The following is a 21,552-nucleotide window of genomic DNA, read 5'->3' as shown; positions in this document are numbered from 1 at the left end:
GCAGAACAAGCCAATGAGCGAACGAGCCGTCTTGCCTATGGCTGTGTACTGCTGCAAATGCGCTTTACAAAAATACAAAATTAAGGATAATTTTTTGCTTCAGTATTTCATGAAAAGAGACTTTTCCCATTTACTCGTTCGCTCTTCTAGAGAGAACCGAGGTTACGTTTAGTAACCGAGTACGTTTTACAAATGCTAGAAACCTGGCTTTTTAAGGAAAGATTGCGATCAAATAGCACACCTAGGTTGCTAACTGATGATGAAGAATTGACAGAGCAGCCAGTGTTCTAGGTTATTACATGCAGAGTTTTTAGGTCCTATAATTAACACCTGTTTTTTCAGAATTTAGCAGTAAGAAATTACTCGTCATCCAGTTTTTTATATCGACTATGTATTCCATTAGTTTTTCAAATTAGTGTGTTTCACCGTGCCACGGAGAAATATAAAGCTGAGTATCATCAGCATAACAGTGAAAGCTAACACCATGTTTCCTGATGATATCTCCCAAGAGTAACATATAAAGCGTGAAGAGTAGCGGCCCTAGTACTGAGCCTTGAGGTACTCCATTCTGCACTTGTGATCGATATGATACGATCGAGCGATACGAGCGATCTTCATTCACTGCTACGAACCGATGACGGTCATATAAGTTCGATTTAAACCAAAAGAATGTTGTGGTCAATTGTGTCAAACGCAGCACTAAGATCAAATAAAACTAATAGAGAGATACAACCACAATCAGATGATAAGAGCAGGTCATTTGTAACTCATTTGTAAGGAGAGCAGTCTAAGTACTATGATATGGTCTAAATCCTGACTGGAAATCCTCACATATACCATTTTTCTCTAAGAAGGAATATAATTGTGAGGATACCACCTTTTCTATTACCTTGGACAAAAAAGGGAGATTTGAGATTGGTCTATAATTAACTAGTTCTTCGGAGTCAAGTGGTTTTTTGATGAGAGGCTTAATAACAGCCAGTTTGAAGGGGACATATCCTAATGACAATGAGGAGTTAATAATAGTCAGAAGAGGATCTATGACTTCTGGAAGCACCTCTTTTAGGAGCTTAGATGGAATAGGGTCTAACATACATCTTGTTGGTTTAGATGTTTTTACAAGTTTATACAATTCTTCCTCTCCTATGGTAGAGATTGAGTGGAACTGTTCCTCAGGGGGTCTATAGTGCACTGTCTGATGTGATAATGTAGTTGACGGCTGAATGGTTACAATTTTATCTCTAATAGTATCGCTTTTAGAAGTAAAGTAGTTCATAAAGTCATTACTGCTTTGATGTTGGGAAATGTCAACACTTGTTGAGATTTTATTTTTCGTTAATTTAGCCACTGTATTGAATAAATACCTGGGGTTATGTTTGTTTTCTTCTAAAAGAGAAGAAAAGTAATCGGATCTAGCAGTTTTTAATGCTTTTCTGTAGGATAGGTTACTTTCCCGCCAAGCAATACGAAATACCTCTAGTTTTGTTTTCCTCCAGCTGCGATACATTTTTCGGGCTGCTCTCTTTAGGTTGCAAGTATGCTCATTATACCATGGTGTCATACTGGTTTCCTTAACCTTCCTTAAGCGTAAAGGAGCAACTGTATTTAAAATGCTAGAAAAGAGAGAGTCCATAGTTTCTGTTACATCATCAAGTTGTTCTGAGGTTTTGGATATGCTAAGGAATTTGGATACATCAGGAAGATAACTTAAAAAGCAGTCTTTTGTGGTAGAAGTGATGGTTCTTCCATACTTGTAACAAGAAGTAGAATTTACAATTTTGGCTTTATGAAGTTTGCACAAAACTAAATAATGATCTGAGATATCATCACTTGGCTGCATAATTTCAACAATATCAACATCAATTCCATGTGACAGTATTAGTATCTAGAGTATGATTTCGACAATGAGTAGGTCCTGAAACGTGTTGTCTAACCTCAATAGAGTCCAGAATGTCTATAAATGCTGATCCCAATGCATCTTTTTCATTATCAACATGGGTATTAAAATCACCAACTATTAAAACTTTATCTGCAGCCAGAACTAACTCGGATGTAAAATCACCAAACTCTTTAATAAAGTCTGTACGGTGCCCTGGTGGCCTGTATACTGTAGCCAGTACAAACATAACAGGGGATTTATCATTAACATTTGTTTCTCTGGATAATGTTATATGAAGCACCATTACTTCAAACGAGTTCTACTTGATGCCTACCCTCTAAAAAATTCCTGAAAACGTTGTTATAAATTGAATCAACGACCTCCCCCTTTGCCTTTTAGACGCGGCTCATGTTTATAACAGTAATTTTGGGGGGTGGACTCATTTAAAATAATGTAATCATCAGGTTTTAGCCAGGTTTCTGTCAAACAGAGCACATCTACAGTAGTTAGACAGCCTAAATGGGCATGCGCGGCGATAACTGTAATTCAGTCGCGTGTTAAAATCATTCGCGAAACTACCACCAGGTGGCGCAAAGGGACGGTTTGCGAAATTAATGTAATTGTAAAATGAGATAAAAGAAAGAAGTAAAACAACAATAACATTATGATATAACATTGTAACATCTTTAAAAAATATTCAAACATTTACAGTGAGTTAATGTCAAAACGTAGGATAATCTTAGGCTACAGTCTACTCATCAAAAATTAAAAGAAGACCTTTACACAAAGGATCATATGCATGCTATTGTTATTAAACAGTAAATAAATATAAGGCCTATGTATGTGTATGTTTGTATATATGTATATATATATATATATATATATTTATATATATAAGGAAAAAAAGCTAAATGTTTTCATTATAAATGGGAACGGTCCAGCATTTAGCAATAATTATTAACTCTGTTATTATTCTTGATTTTTTCAAACTACTAACACTTTGCATTTTTGAATTATGCCTTATGTGTGACCAAAAATTTAGTATTTTCTGTTTCAGCTGTTTGATCGCGCTGGTGCCTCGTGCACATTTTTTTTTCATTGCATCTGAAAATGACTTTGTTCATCACATTCACTTCACGCGCTCTGGCGCAGATCCCCCTCTCATGTGTTCAGCTGTGGAATATTTAAAAATGTTTGATATAAAGGTTGCTGTCCCATTTTATACAGGAGTTGTTCATGTAAAATAATTGAATTATATTATTAGTTCTAATTATATTGTTAACACAAGTTCATTTAGGTTATTTAACATGCACTGTGACATTTTATCCCTTTTAATTTATAAACTCCTTGAGATTTTAAAGTTAGTTTAATAGTACTTAAATTCAGGTTGAAAAATAGGTTTTAACTGCTTAAATTATTTCTATGAATTAGTAATATGTTATCATGTTTATTCTTGTAGAAAATAAGTGTTTATTCTTTAAGAAAATAAGGGAAAAAATAAGGGATGATCCAAATATTTGTTTTGCTTCACCTATTTATGTAGGCTACAATTATTTTACAATTAAATTAAATAAATACAATTATTCAAAAATTAATAAATAAATAAATAATTAATTAAATGTCATCAAAAATACCATCGGCCTGAGTAAATTTGACCTTTATAGAATTGTGACTTTAAAGGTTAGTGATTTAGGAGGTGAAAATACTGTGAAATTACAAATGGCATTGGATTTTAGAGCATAGCAACTGAAGGTTTATGAAACGTTAGCCAATAAAGCATTTTTTTTAAACAATGGAACTTAAAGTTGTGAACTAAAATACCAACAACCATACTGCATGTGAATAAATAAAATGCATACTTTTCATAACATTTCATTATTCATAAAATGCATAACGTTTCTGGTGTTTGGATTTGTACTTCAATATAATGAGCTCCAAGTTTAAGAATAGCCCTAGACAGAGGATTCCGCTTGGTCTTTAAGCCTTCCGCAAACACCCACGATCACAAATAACAATGATTTTCGTAAAATAATGATTAATTATTAATTGATGATTTGTTATTATCATTATGGTCTTGTGAAAATAATAATATGGGCTGCGAGAAAATAATGAATACAAAGAGTAGTGCTGCTGAGTGCAGGCATGTTTCAACTCAGTAACATGAAAACACACCATTCCTCGGAGCCAAAACACAGACCAAATTCTGTTCAGATGGAGGGTGTTGGGTTTTTTGGTTGTAGTTATGTATGGCTTGTGGGGGTAGACATAAAGGTGTGAATCTCTTGCTCTTTCCTATGGACAGTGTCTTATGAGGCTTTCAAAGTTGCTGAACCGGCTTATATAGGACTGTTGTTTTGGTTATAGACTAAAAAATGGTCTGCCCCCACGTAAGATTTTTCTAGTTCTAGTCGTTCATTTGTTATATTCAACTAATCAGAGGTTTATATTAAATTTACATAATCAAGTCTTAATATATTCCGCGCTCAAGCACATGCATTAAGTTTGCCACAAAGTACATGCAGAAGTAGCCTAATAATTGTGAAAAATGAGACATTTTAATTATTTATTAATAAACAAATGTTTTCTTGTCGGCTGCAAGATGAAATTCACAGTGCTGGCTCTCTCCGACGAGAGAAATGCAACATTCACAGATTGTTGAATGTTGATAATTAATGCGCCCTGTCTTTAATGTGCATTAATAATTTTTGCACAAATACTTGAATATGAATATTAATTTACATTTTGCATATGCATTACAACGTAAATTATTTTTTACATGCAATTACCCAAAATAAAACCAAACAAGATTTGTAATGAAGATAAAATAAATAAGACTAAAAGCTGCACATCTACCATCACACGTCCAGTGCAAATCTTGCACATATTTTACACACCTGCATATAAATGCAGCTGCATTTTTTTTTCATTAAATTATATGAAAGCAAGTAGGGCTGGGTGATAAATCGATTTTATCAATTAACTCGAATTTGTAATTTACATCGGTTTGTTTGAATGAAAATCGGTTTTCTTTTTAACATCCACTGAGCTCCACTCAGGCATCAGTAGTTCCGAGTGGATCAACCCTCCCCCGTGAGTCAGACAGAGACACGCTGCCAAGCAAAGGATAATCGGAGCGGTGTGATTCTGACTGGAGCCTCCATCACAAGTACAATTCATGCCAACAGCCCGTAATATAACTGCATATTCAGCAAGAATTCATGTTACACACATTTAGCTATGGCTTGATCAAGTTATAATGACTGCCAGAGTCGAGCGGGATGTTAAAGGCTAAGGAGTTTGTCTGTTTTTTTTACTGATTATTTTCGGGTTAAAGCATGCTTTAAACAGATACAGCACATTCACACGCAATCGCTTTAGCAATAATGCATTCAAACAAATTTAATCTTGCAGTGCTACTACATTATCAGTAGGCTATCTGATTTTGAAATCTTTAAGAAATTCATCGATCTGTTTAGACAAAATAACTGACAAAAATGTACTGTTATTTTCTTCACAAACAAAATTTTCACAGCAGAAAGCAGCAATTAAAGATTTAATGCTTACAATGTTATTAGTTTGGCATGTGAAAGGGAAAAAAGCTTACACACAATAAGCCACTTTGAAACTCTCCTGTTATTTTTCATTTATTTATTTATTAAATACTTAGGCCCAATCCCAATTCTATTTTATACCCCTTCCCCTACCTTGAGCTGCTTACTGACACACATCGGAAATCGCGCAGCTCACACATCCGGTAGAAAATAAACTTGTCAACACTGCCCCACGACTTTTATGAAATACAGTTTAAATAATGAATCGCTACATTATATTTTCCAGCGACGAGAGGATACAATTGCTGTTTTTAAGTAAACTCACACTAAAAAGATAAATGCACAGACGAGAATGCACGCAACCTCCATTTCTCTCTCTCTCTCTCTCTCTCTCTCTCTCTCTCTCTCTCTCGAATAGGCAATATTTGAGAAAATGGTTTAGCGATTTCTAATTATTGGGGGGGTTAGTCTACTGCAGTTATTGCCCTGATCAGACATATGCTGTGGCACTATCATGCAGTCTCTAATGATTTGACGTTAGCAAATATTAGCGATTTTTTGCAAACATTTCTTTGAGTAACATGACCATTAATATGAACTCACAATTGAATGTAACATAAAACAAATGATTACTTTTCGTTAAAATAATTATTTATGCCAAAAAAGCTTACATTTATGTGTCTTTTTGTTCGCTGTAGCAGCCATGTTTCCAAGATAATTCATAACCATTCGTCTGAAGTGTGGTCCCGAAAAATCTTCATTTGAAGGGCTATCTGGCCCTTCCCCTTACCCCTTCCCACCAAAAGAGAACCGAGACACATGAACGGGCGAAATGGAGGGGTAGGGGAAAGGGGAAGGGCTAAGGGGTAGAATGCATGGAGTGAAGGCAAGCGGTGTTTCTGGTATCAGTGCGCGCGCAGCTGATGCTTTTAGCGCTGAGGGGAAGTTGTTGCTGCTCCACTCACAGACTCTGCTGCCTAGTGAGAGAGATGTTTCACCCGAAGAAATCAAGACGACCGCGGCAGCACAAGCACAGCACATCCACCGAAAACAACCTGCAGCGATGCTTGTTGCTCGGCTCGCCAAGCTTTACTTTTGTAGGTCGCATGGCAGTAAATAATACGATGATATGATCATGCAGTCAACACATATATTTAATAAAAACATTAAAAACAAACAGGGCTGTAACATAACCCATTAAAAAACGCACGCCAGGTCTACACCGGACACAAGTGGCGTGATCCGACAAAAGACAACAGAAGCCAGTGATGGATACACTAAACACGATCCCCATCAGTGAACTGATGCTCGTTCTGTTTATGACAAAATGTGTGATGACATCAAGTTTAGACACACTTTTCGCACGACAACTCTCGTGTCCAGTGTAGACACAGACAGTGACTGCTCTATTTACAAAATAGTTATATAAGAACAAAAAAAATCCTAGACCAGCGGCATAACGAAATGGAAATATAGACTAGAAAATATATTTACACTTGCTCTGTCCTCCGTCCATGACACTGACTCACTGCGGAGCTGCCAGTTTTAATCAGAACAGCTCTTAACGCCGAGTGGATGGTTAGATGCATGATGGGCTAGTATTAAAATAATAATAATAATAATAATAATAATAAAATAAAGGTCTTTCCAGCATTAAGGTAATAACATTAAGTTTTTTATCATCTTGTCTGTTATAAATTTATAACTATATTAAAACTTGTTTTGAAACATTTCTTTGTCATTTGAATATTGATTTTAAAATCGATTTAATTCATAATCAATTTTTTTTTTTTTGCCATATGCTATCGCCCAGCACTAAAAGCAAGTAAAGAAGGCTCCCTTTAAAATCACTTATGTTGTCAGTTAATGAAGCTTTTTTTTTTTACATCGTGTGCATTTTGTTGTTTATAATGAGAGAACTTGAGTTTAATCGTGAGGACAGTTTATTAATCCGTTCATTCTTTAGAGTTTCAAAGATTTAGCTAAATCGTGCAGGTTTAATTTATTCGTTTCTTGTTTTAGGCTAATTAGGCATAATTAATGTGAACAAAATTATACAGTGCTTCACCTTTAAACATGCAACAATTTCTTTCAAAATAAAGGACAGGTAACGAATAACAAAAATGCATGTAGTTTTATTAAAGGAATTTTAAAATATATATTAAAATATAGGCATAATATATGAAAATATTGACATTGCATATTAATCCATGTAGCTTACCACCCTAAAATAGGCTACCACTTTTAATGCTCCGATGCAAAGTAAACCACAATTTCTTTTGAATAGTATAACACATAATTCATATAATATAAATAAAACTGCACACCTTTTAAATGTATCAAATCTAAAATATGGTTTAATACCATGTAGCTTAGAGAAAATATAAGCACAGGCTCAGGCACAGGCTTGACATTTATACTGGTTGAATTCGTTCTAAGAAATGCACATAACTTCATAAGTACCAAACTTTCATCTGTGAATATTACATATTAAATATATTAAATATTTTAAATATTTAACTATATTATTTTTCTTTCATTTCCGTGACTGAAGCCGTCAAATGTAACACATCAGCGAGGCAAAACTGACGTCTATTTGCGAAAATGTGCTTTGATGCGCTTGTTTGATAACTTGTGGTTAAAGCGCCACTCAGCGGTCAAAAGCTGCAAATGCACTTTACACCGGCGCGGCGGCGGTAAAAAGGGCCTTTTGAATGTCTACCTACTGTAGATTCTTATCAGTGATCATATTATTTACAAAAAGTGTTTTCGTAGAAAGGGATCTGATATTTAAAAAGCCAAGCTTTATCATTTGTTTATCCGTATTGCATCTGTTTTTTATTTGTTGAACCTCAATTAAATTGTTAATCTTAACTTTGTTTGGATGTTTTTTGTATTTTCTAGTTCGGGGAACAGACACAGTCTCTATAGTGTGATATCTATGTGAAAGAGTCTCTATTTGCTGAGAATTAACTGACCTCTGTGACGTGAGGCAGCTAGCAGACAGTTGGTTTAGCCAATCTGTCTGCTTCCTGACCTGGACCCCAGTTAGTCAAGTATAAACTTTAAGACCATGTGCCATATTTCTAGAGAGAAGGGTGGCACCACCCCAAGAGGGATAAAGGCCATCTCTTTTCAACAGGTCAGGTTTTTCAGTGGGTGCATCACTGAGTGGGGAGAACCGGTTTAATGTTTTGATCGGAACAGAAGAGCTGTGTTTTGACCCACGATTACTGAAATCTTCTCTGTTAGCCTAACTATTTCCCTGCATTTATCACATGTGAATCCCTCATCAGCGACAGATAGATAAATTGTACATGTGGCAAGAGGTGCAAATAACAATAGCAGGAGAAGCGATTACTCACCGTGCTTGATGAAATAATCTTACCACAGTTGTTTGATGAACTTGTGAAAAACTGGAGCGAGAGAGAGGAGAGGAGAAAAGAAAACAGCGATAGGTATGAATGAAAACACTAATGACAAGCGAGTGCTAATGCAATGCAGGTGCACTGAACTCACAGATTTAAAAGAAAAGTGAACAATCAAAATTAATCTGATAAGATTAATCGATAATATCAGAAATATGGTGGGAATTAAGTTATATTTTTATCACTTTTAAACAACAGAGAGTTATCACAATGCACCTGCATTGCATTAGTACATTACATTTATTCATTTAGCAGACGCTTTTATCCAAAGCGACTTACAGACGAGGACAGTGGAAGCAATCAAAAACAACAAAAAGAGCAATGATATAAGTGCTATAACAAGTCTCAGTTAGGTTAACACAGTACACGTAGCATGGGATTTTAAATAATATAATAAATAAAAAGAAAACATAGAATAAAAAAAAAGAATAGAGCAAGCTAGTGCTAGAGGTCTTTACACATACACACACACACACACAATTGCATAATAAATGAAAAGAAAATAGAATACAAAAAGATTAGAAAGGTAGTTAGATTTGTTTTTAAGAATATAATTAGAATAGTGAGTGTTAAAGTTAGAGGGTCAAATAAAGATGCAAGAGATGGGTATTAAGCCGATTCTTGAAGATGGCTAAGGACTCAGCTGCTCAGATTGAGGACAAAGAAGTGAGGAAAATGTTTTAAAAAGCATGCAAGAGTTAGACGAATTGTTAATTTTGTTATGGTAGTATGTCATTTTAGCAGTGGAGACATTAGCAGAGAAGGAAGATAGGAGTGACTGATACACATTAAGGTCAGTAGTAATTTTGGATTTGCGCCACACCCTTTCGGCAGCTCTAAGCTTAGAGCGGTGTTCACGTAGAACATCAGATAACCAAGGGGCAGAAGGGGTGTTACGGGCTGGCCTGGAAGATAAGGGGCAAACAGTGTCTAAACAAGATGTAAGAGTGGAGCAGAAAGTATCAGTAGCACTGTTAGCATCCAAAGATGCAAACAGTTTAGGGGAAGGAAGTGAAGATGAAACCATTGCAGATAGCCGGGAGGGTGAAAGTGTGCGTAGGTTACGTCGAAAGATGACATGTGGAGGGGTAAGTGATGTGTCAGAGACCATGTTGAGGTTAAGAGTGAGGAGGAAGTGATCCGACGTGTGCAGTGGAGTAACCAGAACATGATCAGTAGAGCAATGACGTGCATAAATAAGGTCCAGTTGGTTGCCTGATTTGTGAGTAGCAGTAGTTGACACTCGGTTGAGATCAAAAGAGGAAAGCAGAGTGTGGAAATCAGCAAACAGAGCTTTATCTAGATGGATGTTGAAATCTCCAAGCATAACTAGGGGAGTACCATCCTCAGGAAAGGTTGAGAGCAACACATCTAATTCATCCAAAAAGTTACCCAGTGGTCCTGGGGGTCGATAGACAACTACAAAATGTATTTTAAGAGGGTAGGTAACAGTAACTGAATGAGATTCAAAGGAGCTTTTGATACCCAAAGATGGTAAAGGATTAAATTTCCAATCATTAGAGATTAGTAGATCAGTACCTCCACCTCTTCCAGTCAAACTGGGGAGTGGGAAAATGAGAAATTATTGGAGAGTGCTGCAGGTGTAGCAGTGTCCTCTGGTTTGATCCAGGTCTCTGTCAGGGCCATGAGATTAAGTTTTGAATGACTAATAATATAAGTAATCGGCTATGTTTACAGCAGACTGGCAATTCCAGAGACCAATAGAAAAAGAAAGTAGTGTATTAGCCGATATAGGCAAAGTGCGCAGGTTGTTAAGATTGCGCTGTCTACATTGAGTGATGTGTGGTTTGCGAGTGGTAGTGATAGTAGGGGTCTGGAAACACATAGTAAGATTTGGTTATAAACAAAAAAAACAACTGAAACAGAAATGAAACAAGGCAACAATGACAACTGCGCTAAACACTAATGAGACAAGAAATAAAAACACTTACGATCTGCTTTTAACTCCCGCTGATTTAACTGCTTCTCACAAAGGGTATTTCTTTACACTCTCTTGGCTGGTACTTGAACGCTCTTTACTGTTTATCACAACAAAGGTCTAAGCAAGCGCACAACACTGACAACGTATGCGATAGAGTACGAGACCAGATGCAGCACGTCTCAACACAGTAAATAAACAAGTGTTTCCATTTTTTTTGAAGACCCGTGGGATTGCTTGTGATAAAAATTTAAATGCAAAAGGCACGGGACTGTTTCTGTCTCTGGCTTTTTAATTTTAAATATTTTCGATATCCTAACTAGAAAAGTAGGCTAATTATTGTGTTTAAATTTTTCGCCGCTTGCTTGAGCAGCTTATTATACAAACCTAGAAGTCAAATTCATGAATAATGCATTGTTTATATTTATTGAGTTTAAACTAATGTCTATGACTATGAAAGATTGTTACTGTTCTGTGATAAAAGAGTCAAAATGCTGAAGAAAAAAAAAAAAATATATATATATATATATATATATATATATATATTTTTTTTTTACATGATATGAAATCAAAACAATGAACAAATTTTGTGTTTGTGAACTAAACAGCCGCGGATCAGTAGTGGACTGCAAACGCGTTCTGTGTGAAAGCACAATGAGTCCGTGCTGCTTCTGCACCACATACGTAATGCACACGGACTGCATACGGAGAACAGGGAAGATGGATGCTGCAGAACTTGTAGAACATGACACAGGAGAACTTGTGCCAAAAAGAGGAGCTGGGTCTGTTGTTTGGAGGAAAATCCGACGTCGACCAAGCAACCATTTTATGCAAGTGATGTCGGGCTAAAATGGTCGCCAAAGGCGGCAACACAAGCAATTTGCTCCAGCACCTTAGTTGCAAGTACGTCTTGGAATATCAACCAGCAGAAAATGCATTGAACACCTGATTATGCATTAAAAAAACGTCATAAACCCAGAAAAACGGCATAATTTTGAAAAAAAAATATGATATACATTTTTGGCCAAACCGCCCAGTGCTAAGACATAGAAATGTTACCAAAATGTTTTAGGGTTTGGATCTCTCTATTTAATGAACTATAGATCCTATTATTAATTCACTAGAAGCCTTTGTCTTTTTCTTTTTTTGCTGCAAATTCCCACTGGCGCCTTTTTGCCAGATAAATAGTTATTTTAACCCTCTGAGGTCTAAGGGTATTTTTGGGGCCTGGATAAGTTTTGTCATGCCCTGACATTTGTGCTTTTTTCAGTTTCTTATAAACATCTAAATGGCTAAAGTCTAATCTCACTGTAATCAGCACAAACTGGACTATAATAATATGTGAGCAGCATGTAATGTGCATAATAGTGTTTTTGAGGAAAACATTTTTTATGTGTGGTTAGTGAAAAACTAAAAATGTTAAATCATTGGTTCCCGGGACTTTTGAGAACTGGAGCTTGTAGCCTAGAATTTTTCTTTCTAAATTATGTGAAAATCATCTTGTTTACTCACAGTAAACTATATATTGATTTAAATTTTCTAAGACACTTTTTGTTGGTAAAAGTCATATGCGAGTAGGCATCAACTATCATGAATATCATTGTGATTTACACCTGAGAAGACAAAGGCCTGCATAATGAGCTGCATAATGAGCCTTTCAGTCAACTGTGTGTCTGAGAGGGAAGAGTTACAAGAAAGAATATGAGGACAAAATAAATGTATATAATTTTATGTTTGTAGTTTATTCAGAATATATTTAATTATCCCACAACATAATTTAATATTCACTTGCGAGTGCAGTTAAACAGTTTATTAGGAACAATCAAAGCTGACGTTCAAAGCTGATTTTTTCCCCATCATTACTCCAGTCACACAATCCTTCAGAAATCCTTTTAACAATCTGATTTTCTACTAAAAAAATATATTATTATTATTATTATTATTATTATTATTATTATTATTAATGGTGAAAAGAGCTGAGAATATTTTTTCAGGTTTTTTTATTGGGGGGGGGGTAAATTGAAAGAACAACATTGTTCGTTACATTTGTTACAGTTACATTTATTTGTAACAGTTATATTATTTACATCAAGCTTTTGAATGGTATAATAGTGTATATTGTTATTGAAACTTCACAATGTTTCACTTGATTATACATTTATTCAGGAATTAAAGGAGGTAGAGCTTTTTTGCATTTGGCTCCCAAATAGGCTCTGGAATAGCCTTCCTGATAATGTTTGCGTTTCAGACACACTATATATATATATATATATATATATATATATATATATATATATATTAGGGGTGTAACGGTTCACAAAATACATGGTTCGGTTCGAAACAATACACTGGTGTCACGGTTCGGTACGTTTTATATACAGCAAAAAGAACAAATTGGCAGATAAATTTCCTTGATTTTAAAAAAAAAATTTATTTATTAAAACTAACAAAGTATGTTTTTTTTTTACATTGAACAATGATGGAGCTATTCTTTACCCATCTTCTATGGTGTTTTCTTAGCAGCATACTGTATAAAACAAAAACAGCTCCTTATAAAAAAAAATGAAAATGTTATATTAGTTATGAACAAATACAAAGATGTAACTTTTTATATGGAACTCTATAACTCTTTATATTGAGTGTGTTTTTACTCAATTGGTTCTCTATAGGGCTTATGTTTTTTGGAACAAAGCAGGAATTACGGTCTGTCTGAAATGGGCTCGTGAAGGAATATTGTAACGGGGCTCAATTACATTAAGCATGTTCTTAAAACCTACGTTTTCCACTACATAGTAAGGCGCTCGCTCACTCAGTACGCGCTGAAGGCTCGTTGCAAAATGGCTAATGCGTTTAACAGACCAGAAATAGAAGATCCTCCAATAACCAACAGGTCTGGTGTTTGGGTGCACTTTGGATTCCCTGTAAGCTATAATGGTGATGATAGAATGAATGGTAATTAGTAAGGTCTCATATCCGCGGCTATAACATAAATGAAGCCTACCGATCGCCGTGGTGGTGTCTTTTGCCCTGTTTGAATCCGTTGAATCCAAAGTGCACCCAAACACCAGACCTGTTGGTAATTGGAGGATCTTCTATTTCTGGTCTGTTAAACGCATTGGCCATTTTGCAACGCGCCTTCAGTGTGTATTACTGAGTGAGCGAGCGCCTGACTGAGTAGCCTAACATAAACATATAAGTTGGTGTTTTTTTCTTCTTCGAGGGGTGTCAGGGGCGTTGCCTGTTACGTCGTTTGGGTTATTGGGCTACCTTGTTGAACGCATATCATTATATTTCACATTTTTTTTATTTTCCAAATATAATTATTTAGTCAAACGAACCGTTCGGTCCATAATGCGTACTGCGTACCAAACCGAAAGCCGCGTACCGAACGGTTCAATACGAATACGCGTATCGTTACACCCCTAATATATATATATATATATATATATATATATATATATATATATATATATAAGACTCTTACTCATGTTTATGATCTCTGCTAAATAAAGCACTTCATTCTTTTTTTTCTGAGGAAATCCAAATAACATATTTTTGGGGTGAATTATGTCTTATTCCTCTCATCGCAAATCAAACAGTTAAATAAAAATAAAAAACTCGAAGAACAGTCTCACTGCGTTGTCTTCTGTTGGTGTTCTGGATCCACACTGGAGATGTAAATCCCGTGGCAAAACAGAGAAACAAATAGAGACATAATTAGCATAGCTTCTGTTCCAGCCAAGTAAAATTAATTAGTTTAACCCAAGCTAAAGTTTAATAATGCTAATTTGATCAGGTACAACTGCAGTCACAAATTATGAGATGCATTATTCGAATGCTTTGCGAAAGAGATGTGTTTTTAATCTAGATTTAAACAGAGAGAGTGTGTCTGAACCCCAAACATTATCTGGAAGGCTATTCCAGAGTTTGGGAGCCAAGTGCAAAAAAGCTCTACCTCCTTTAGTGGACTTTGCTATCCTAGGAACTACCAAAAGTCCAGCGTTTTGTGACCTTAGGGAGCGTGATGGGTTGTAGCATGGTATAAGGCTAGTTAGGTACGCAGGAGCTAAAACATTTATAGGTAAGTAATAATAATTTGTAAGTGAAAGTCATGACATTTGCCAAGTATGGTAACCAATACTCGGAATTGGGGCTCTGCATTTAACCCATCCAAGTGCACACTCACAGCAGTGAGAAGTGAACACACCATGATCACACACCCAGAGCGGTGGGCAGCTATATATCCAGCACCCAAGAAGCAACTGGGGGTTCAGTGCCTTGCTCAAGGGAACTTCAGCCATGCGTAATGAGGGTGGACGAGAGCGCTGTTCATTCACTCTCCCCACCTACAACTCCTGCCAGCACCAAGACTCGAACCTGCGATCTTCAGGTTACAGGTCCGACTCTCTAACTTTTAGGCCACAGCTGCCCCAACTGATAGAGAACTTAATAGGTAGCCAGTGTAGAGACTGTAAAATTGGGGTAATATGATCATATTTTCTTGACCTGGTAAGGACTCTAGCCGCTGCATTTTGGACTACCTGTAGCTTGTTTATTGAAGATGCAGGACAACCAGCTACTAGTGCATTACAATAGTCCAGTCTAGAGGTCAGGAATGCATGAACTAGCTTTTCTGCATCAGAAACACATAACATGTTTCATAGCTTGGCAATGTTTCTAAGATGGAAGAATGCGGTTTTTGTAACTTGGGAAATATGGTTTTCAAAAGACAAGTTGCTGTCTAATGTAACACCCAGATTTTTGACTTGAGAGGAAGTAACAGTACATCTGTTTACTTGCAAACTATAGTCTACTAGATTCTGTGTATTGTTTTTTGGTCCAATAAGTAATATCTCTGTCTTATGGGAATTTAATAGGAGAAAATTATTGGTCATCCAATCTTCCATTTTTAACACACTCTGTTAGCTTAGATAATTTAGAAGTTTCATCTGGTCTCGTTGAGATCATCAGCATAACAGTGAAAAGTGAAAGTGAAATGAGATGACTCCCCATTTAAATAAACAAAATGGTAGCGATCAGACAGGTAGGATCTAAACCATCTTAGAGCCTGCCCTTGAATACCTGTATGTTATGATCTATGGTGTCAAACGCAGCACTAAGATCAAGTAAAACTATCAATGAGATGCAGCCTTGATCTGACGCAAGAAGCAAGTAATTTGTAATTTTAACAAGTGCAGTTTCTGTGCTATGGTGGGGCCTGAAACCTGACTAAAATTCTTCATACAGATAATTTTTTTGCAGGAAGGAGCACAATTGAGCAGACACAACTTTTTCTAAAGTTTTAGACATAAATGAAAGATTTGAAATGGGCCTATAATTTGCCAGTTCACTAGGATCTAGCTGTGGTTTCTTAATAAGAGGCTAAATAACTGCCTGCTTGAATGGTTTTGGGACGTGACCTAAATATAGAATTAATAATATTGAGAAGCGGTTCTTCGGCTACAGGTAACAACTCTTTCAGTAATTTACTGGGTACAGGATCTAATAAACATGTTGTTGGTTTAGATGCAGTGATACGTTTATTTAGCTCTTCCTGTCCTATAGGTGTAAAGCTCTGCAGTTTATCTTTGGGTACGATGGATGAAACTGAAGTATTATACGCTGTAGAATCTACATTTGTTATTGTATTTCTGATGTTATCTATTTTATCAGTGAAGAAATTCATAAAGCCATTACTATTAAACGTTGATGGAAAATTTAAATCAGGTGGCACCTGGTTATTTGCTCATTTAGCCACTGTGCTAAATAAAATCCTTGGATTGTTTTGGTTATTTTCAATAAGTTTGTGGATATGCTGGGCCCTGGCAGTTTTTAGAGCCTGTCTATAGCTGGACATACTGTTTTTACATGCAATTCTAAAAAATTCCAAGTTAGTTTTTCTCCATTTGCGCTCAAGACTACGAGTTTCTTTCTTGAGAGAGTGAGTATTACTGTTATACCATGGCACAGTATGTTTTTCTCTAACCAGTACTTGCTTGTTGTTTTCTGTGCACACTCGAAGCGCACACAAAGAGAGCTGCGTCTCAGAGCAGTGCAGTATCATTGAGCAGCACGGTTGCTGGATTGAGTTCTCTTTTGTGTCTTCTTGCATTTAAACAGAGAAATAAACAAAATTTATTTTGTCAAAATACCCATCTTTGTGAGTGCCCTCTAGTCAGTTTTAAAGGAACATAAACATTTGAGAAAGAATCAAATGTGTGTCAGTATACAAATCAGTGCTTTAGGTCTTAAAGTGACAGCAGTGTAATTATACTGTCTATATAATTAATGTTAATCGAACAACAAAAGAAAAACAGAAAATCACTGCTCTTGACTGAATAACTTTTGTAGTGATAAAAGCGTCTGCTAAATGTAAATGTACTGTAAGTGTAAATATTTATACCACGAAGATTAATTATTATAATTTTACAATTAATTACAATTCATTAAATATAATTGTAAGCCCACTGTCAAATTTGTGAGAAAAAATATTAATATATGGAGATATATCATTGACATGTTATATATTATGTATATTGATTTTAGTTTTTTCACATTTCTAGTAAAAACTGAAACAGACCAAAAAATTTGTATTTACTTTTGAAGAAAATTATATTAAAACAAAAGAAGTTATAATGTCTTTTGTTTCTCAAATAAAGTCAAGTACATTTATATTTTATATTTTTAGTTTCCAATTTTTAATGGACAAATGCCAAAAATGTATATAATATGTAATACATTATTTTTCTTTTGAACTTTATAGAGGAATATTTGTGTGTTTTCATAAATTATTTATTTGATGATTGTTTTCAATATCAGTATTTGTTGATGTTTTCTTTCAGGTCTTCTGGTAATGGGCCACAAGAAGGAAGATGAGATGAGAAATCTTCAGGTTAGTGTGAAGGAGTTTGCATACGCACAGACTGGTTTCCATGTTTTATGGGGACATTCCATAGATGTAATGTTTTTTGTTTGTTTGTTTTGTTTTTTACCCTCTGGAGTCGTTGTCTGCGCTGATCTTCATTTACAAACGCATCATTAAAATGAACTGTAACTCGGTGACTACTCAATGAAGAGACATGAGAGAGATATCTATAGAAAGCCTGACATGTCTACTTTTAAACTAAAGAAGTGCTGCCAAAAACAGATATTCTGTGATAAAGTAATCCATATGAAAACAATGCAATGTCCGTTTTTCACATCTCCCTTCATTATCTTCTAATGTGACCACGCCCCCGCGCTGAACGCTCTATTCAGATTCTAATGTTTCACTGAAGTGCACGGCTTGAATACGCCCACACAACAGAAGACAACGCAGCCAGACTGTTCCTCAGAAAAAAAGAATGAAGCACTTTATTCAGCAGAGATCATAAACATGAGTAAGTCTCTTTTTTTAATTTATATACAGAAGGTGGACAGCCTAAATGGGCATTACCGCTGCGGCACCATAATTAACTGTAATTCAGTCGCGTGTTAAAATCATTCGCGAAACTACCGCCAGGTAATTTTTTTTTTTAATATTCGTCGAATTTAAAATAAAAAAACACATTCGAATGCGCATATGAATTTTAGGTGTGCATTAAGGAAGCTGCCTTATGAGCCCCGGTACGTGTTCCATTCCATCTCGCCGCGCGCACAGCTTTGTCTACACAACTTTCAAAGGCGGACGAGCTCGACACGCAGCAGCTGCTTTCTCATCTTTCACCTCGTGTACGCGCACGAGATGCGATGACGATGTATGTGCCATTGCATTACAAGGTTATGTTAGCCTATCCAGTTGAAGCCACTTTTTTTTCTTTTTTCATTTGTATGTAGGCCAAGGCAATTTATATATTTGCAATACTTACTTAAATATAATTAATAGTATTTTATTGCGTTTGTCTTAGTTGTTTGAAGAGTAAAAAAATTATTGGTCGGTCTTAACGCAAATTTACAATCGGCAAGTCGGTCGGACTAAAAGCAAAAAAATAAAAAATTTGAGTCGGTGCTAAATTGACAGGGTCGGTCGAGTTACGGCAAACAAGAATATTTTTAAGGATGGCCCCAGCCATTATTATTTCTAAATGTAATAAAATGCAACTTATACATGGATTATATAATATCAAAAATATATAAAAAAAAACATGCAGCAAATGAAAATATGTGATTAATCCATTAAAATGCAACCTCTACATGACTCTCACTATATTTTGTCCTCTCACAAACTTTATTTTGTAGCGTGTTTAAAAAAAAAAAAAGAAGAAAATAAAGAAGGAAAACATGCAGCAAATGAAAATAGACAATTAATCCATTAAAATTTGTTACTCTGGGTTACTCTGGGTAAACAGTAGTTATAATTATTATATACTTCAGAGCAGAGCCTGTATGGGCCTAATCTAGGCAATCAATGTTTTTTTTTTTTACATTGCATCTGAAAATGACTTTGTGCAGCATATTTACTTTGATATAAAGGTTGCTGTCCCATTTTATACAGGAATTGTTCATGTAAAAAAATCTAATTATATTGTTAGTTCTAATTATATTGTTAACACAAGTTCATTTAGGCTATTTAAAGGTGCCATCTGTCATATCTGGCAAAAAAAATCAAGTCATACTCCACATTCCATACCAGATGGGGGCAGTATGCCTCAATAAAGTGAATTGGTTTACTCTAGAGTAACAAACGAGAAACGGCATAGTCTCTATGCTCTGCCCCTACCTTCACAACAACCCTAGAGCATAGCCGAAGCCTATAAGACAGCGGTTCTCAATTGCAGTCCTCGCGCCCCACTGCTCTGCACATTTTGAACGTTTCTCTTAGCGCTTTAGACATTTGTTCTATTCGAACATAAATGCCCTGCGAAGTGGACATCACAGGATATTCAGCCATGATTCCAGTTCGAAGTGAACGTAGCTATATGTTCCAATCAAAGTGCATTGAAGTGTGCAAGACGTGAATTTAAATTGTATTGATTTACAGAGGTATATGATGTCACAGTTGTCCATGTTTAAAGACGCTGCACAGCACAAATCAGTGAATGAATGTTTCGATGTGAGGTAAACTTCAACAGATTTCCCCTGCTCAGAGAGTAGGGAGCAATGAACATTTGAAAAACAGTTCATGCACGGAGTTCATTTCTAACGAGCTGATTATCTGAATCAGGTGTGTTAACAAAGAGAAACGTGCAAAATATGCAGAGCAGTGGGGCGCGAGGAGTGGAATTGAGATCCGCTGCTATAAGAGGACGTTTTGCCTCCAGAGGAACGTTGGGTGATGTCAAGTGATTTTGAAACATGACATCTTCAAGCTACTCCCCTTCACCTTTACCAGTGAATGTTCATATTCGTTTTGTTCATATTACATTGAGTTGTATATACACATTATTTGAATTAAATTAATTTGACAGACAGCATTCTGTCAACATCATTGGTCAACATCAGACAGCTGATGTTGACCAAGCTAGCGCCAACCAACGTAACCAGAGCTGCCAACTCTCAAGCATTCACCGTGAGACACACGCAATTAGGAGTGGAATTGAGATCCGCTGCTATAAGTGGACGTTTTGCACACGCGAGGAGTGGAATTGAGATCCGCTGCTATAAGAGGACGTTTTGCCTCCAGAGGAACGTTGGGTGATGTCAAGTGATTTTGAAACATGACATCTTCAAGCTACTCCCCTTCACCTTTACCAGTGAATGTTCATATTCGTTTTGTTCATATTACATTGAGTTGTATATACACATTATTTGAATTAAATTAATTTGACAGACAGCATTCTGTTAACATCATTGGTCAACATCAGACAGCTGATGTTGACCAAGCTAGCGCCAACCAACGTAACCAGAGCTGCCAACTCTCAAGCATTCACCGTGAGACACACGCAATTGACTCTTTTCACACACTTTCACGCCACACATCAATTTTCTCACGTACAGAAAAACCACGAAGCAAAGAGGACACGGAGACCAACAGACTAGTTAGAGCAGGTTACTTATGATATAAAAAAATGGGTAAGTTATAGCTAGCTAATTATCAAACGCAGCTACGATTAGCCATCGCTAACATTAGCACGTTTATAGAACAGCCTTCGATACATTTCTATGTTATAACTTCCCGAAAAAAAATACACAAACATATAAAACAAACTTCTAGCGAAATACTAACAGCATCTAACTTACCAATCCAAAAGAAATGTTGCAAGTTCGGTGTCGAACCTCATTTCTTTCAGGTCCATCAGTTGTCTCCAGCGATTGAAAGCAGTGCCGATGTTTACTCTGGTTCGGCTCCTTTTCTTATCGGATTTAATTTGTGTTTCCGAGCGCGGTTGTTTCCCTGTAGCGGGTGGTGGTCTCTTGCCAAAGGGCTTCAACCATCCTTCCGCTTGATTGACATCAGGTTAGATTACGCCCACAAGCCGTGCGAGTTATTCGTGTATTGCAGGTTGGCTGGTGGTTATGTTGCCCGCATATCGCCTCCCATGGCCGAAACTGGTATTATGACACCTGTCGGGCCGGGGCTAGTAATGCTACTGCTAATTAAGGTTGATATCTCTGCAGCACTATAACTTGACATTTTTTTAATGACATCATCGCCCTTATTTCTTCTCATACTTTTGATGCGTGTAGGTCATTTTTTGTATATTTTTACCTCAATTTTTGCACATGGCACCTTTAACGTGCACTGTGACATTAACTCAACAACTGAAGGTTTATGAAACGTTAGCCAATAAAGCATTCTTTTAAACAATGGAACTTAAAGTTGTGAACTAAAATATA

The 21,552-nt window shown here is 36.1% G+C and overlaps 1 protein-coding gene across 2 annotated transcripts in view; it reads left to right on the top strand.

Annotated features, from left to right (window-relative positions):
- Positions 1–21,552, top strand: part of LOC132107083 (centrosomal protein of 128 kDa-like) — a 143,179-nt gene that overhangs the window by 94,077 nt on the left and 27,550 nt on the right. For both annotated transcript variants that reach the window (XM_059513272.1, XM_059513271.1), the window contains one exon: positions 17,640–17,689. In XM_059513272.1, the coding sequence (XP_059369255.1) occupies positions 17,640–17,689 (50 nt within the window). The remainder of the gene's footprint in view (positions 1–17,639; positions 17,690–21,552) is intronic.

The sequence above is a fragment of the Carassius carassius genome, chromosome 27, assembly GCF_963082965.1.
Source record: "Carassius carassius chromosome 27, fCarCar2.1, whole genome shotgun sequence".
NCBI lineage: Eukaryota > Metazoa > Chordata > Actinopteri > Cypriniformes > Cyprinidae > Carassius > Carassius carassius.
This window is presented reverse-complemented; position numbering and strand designations above follow the sequence as displayed.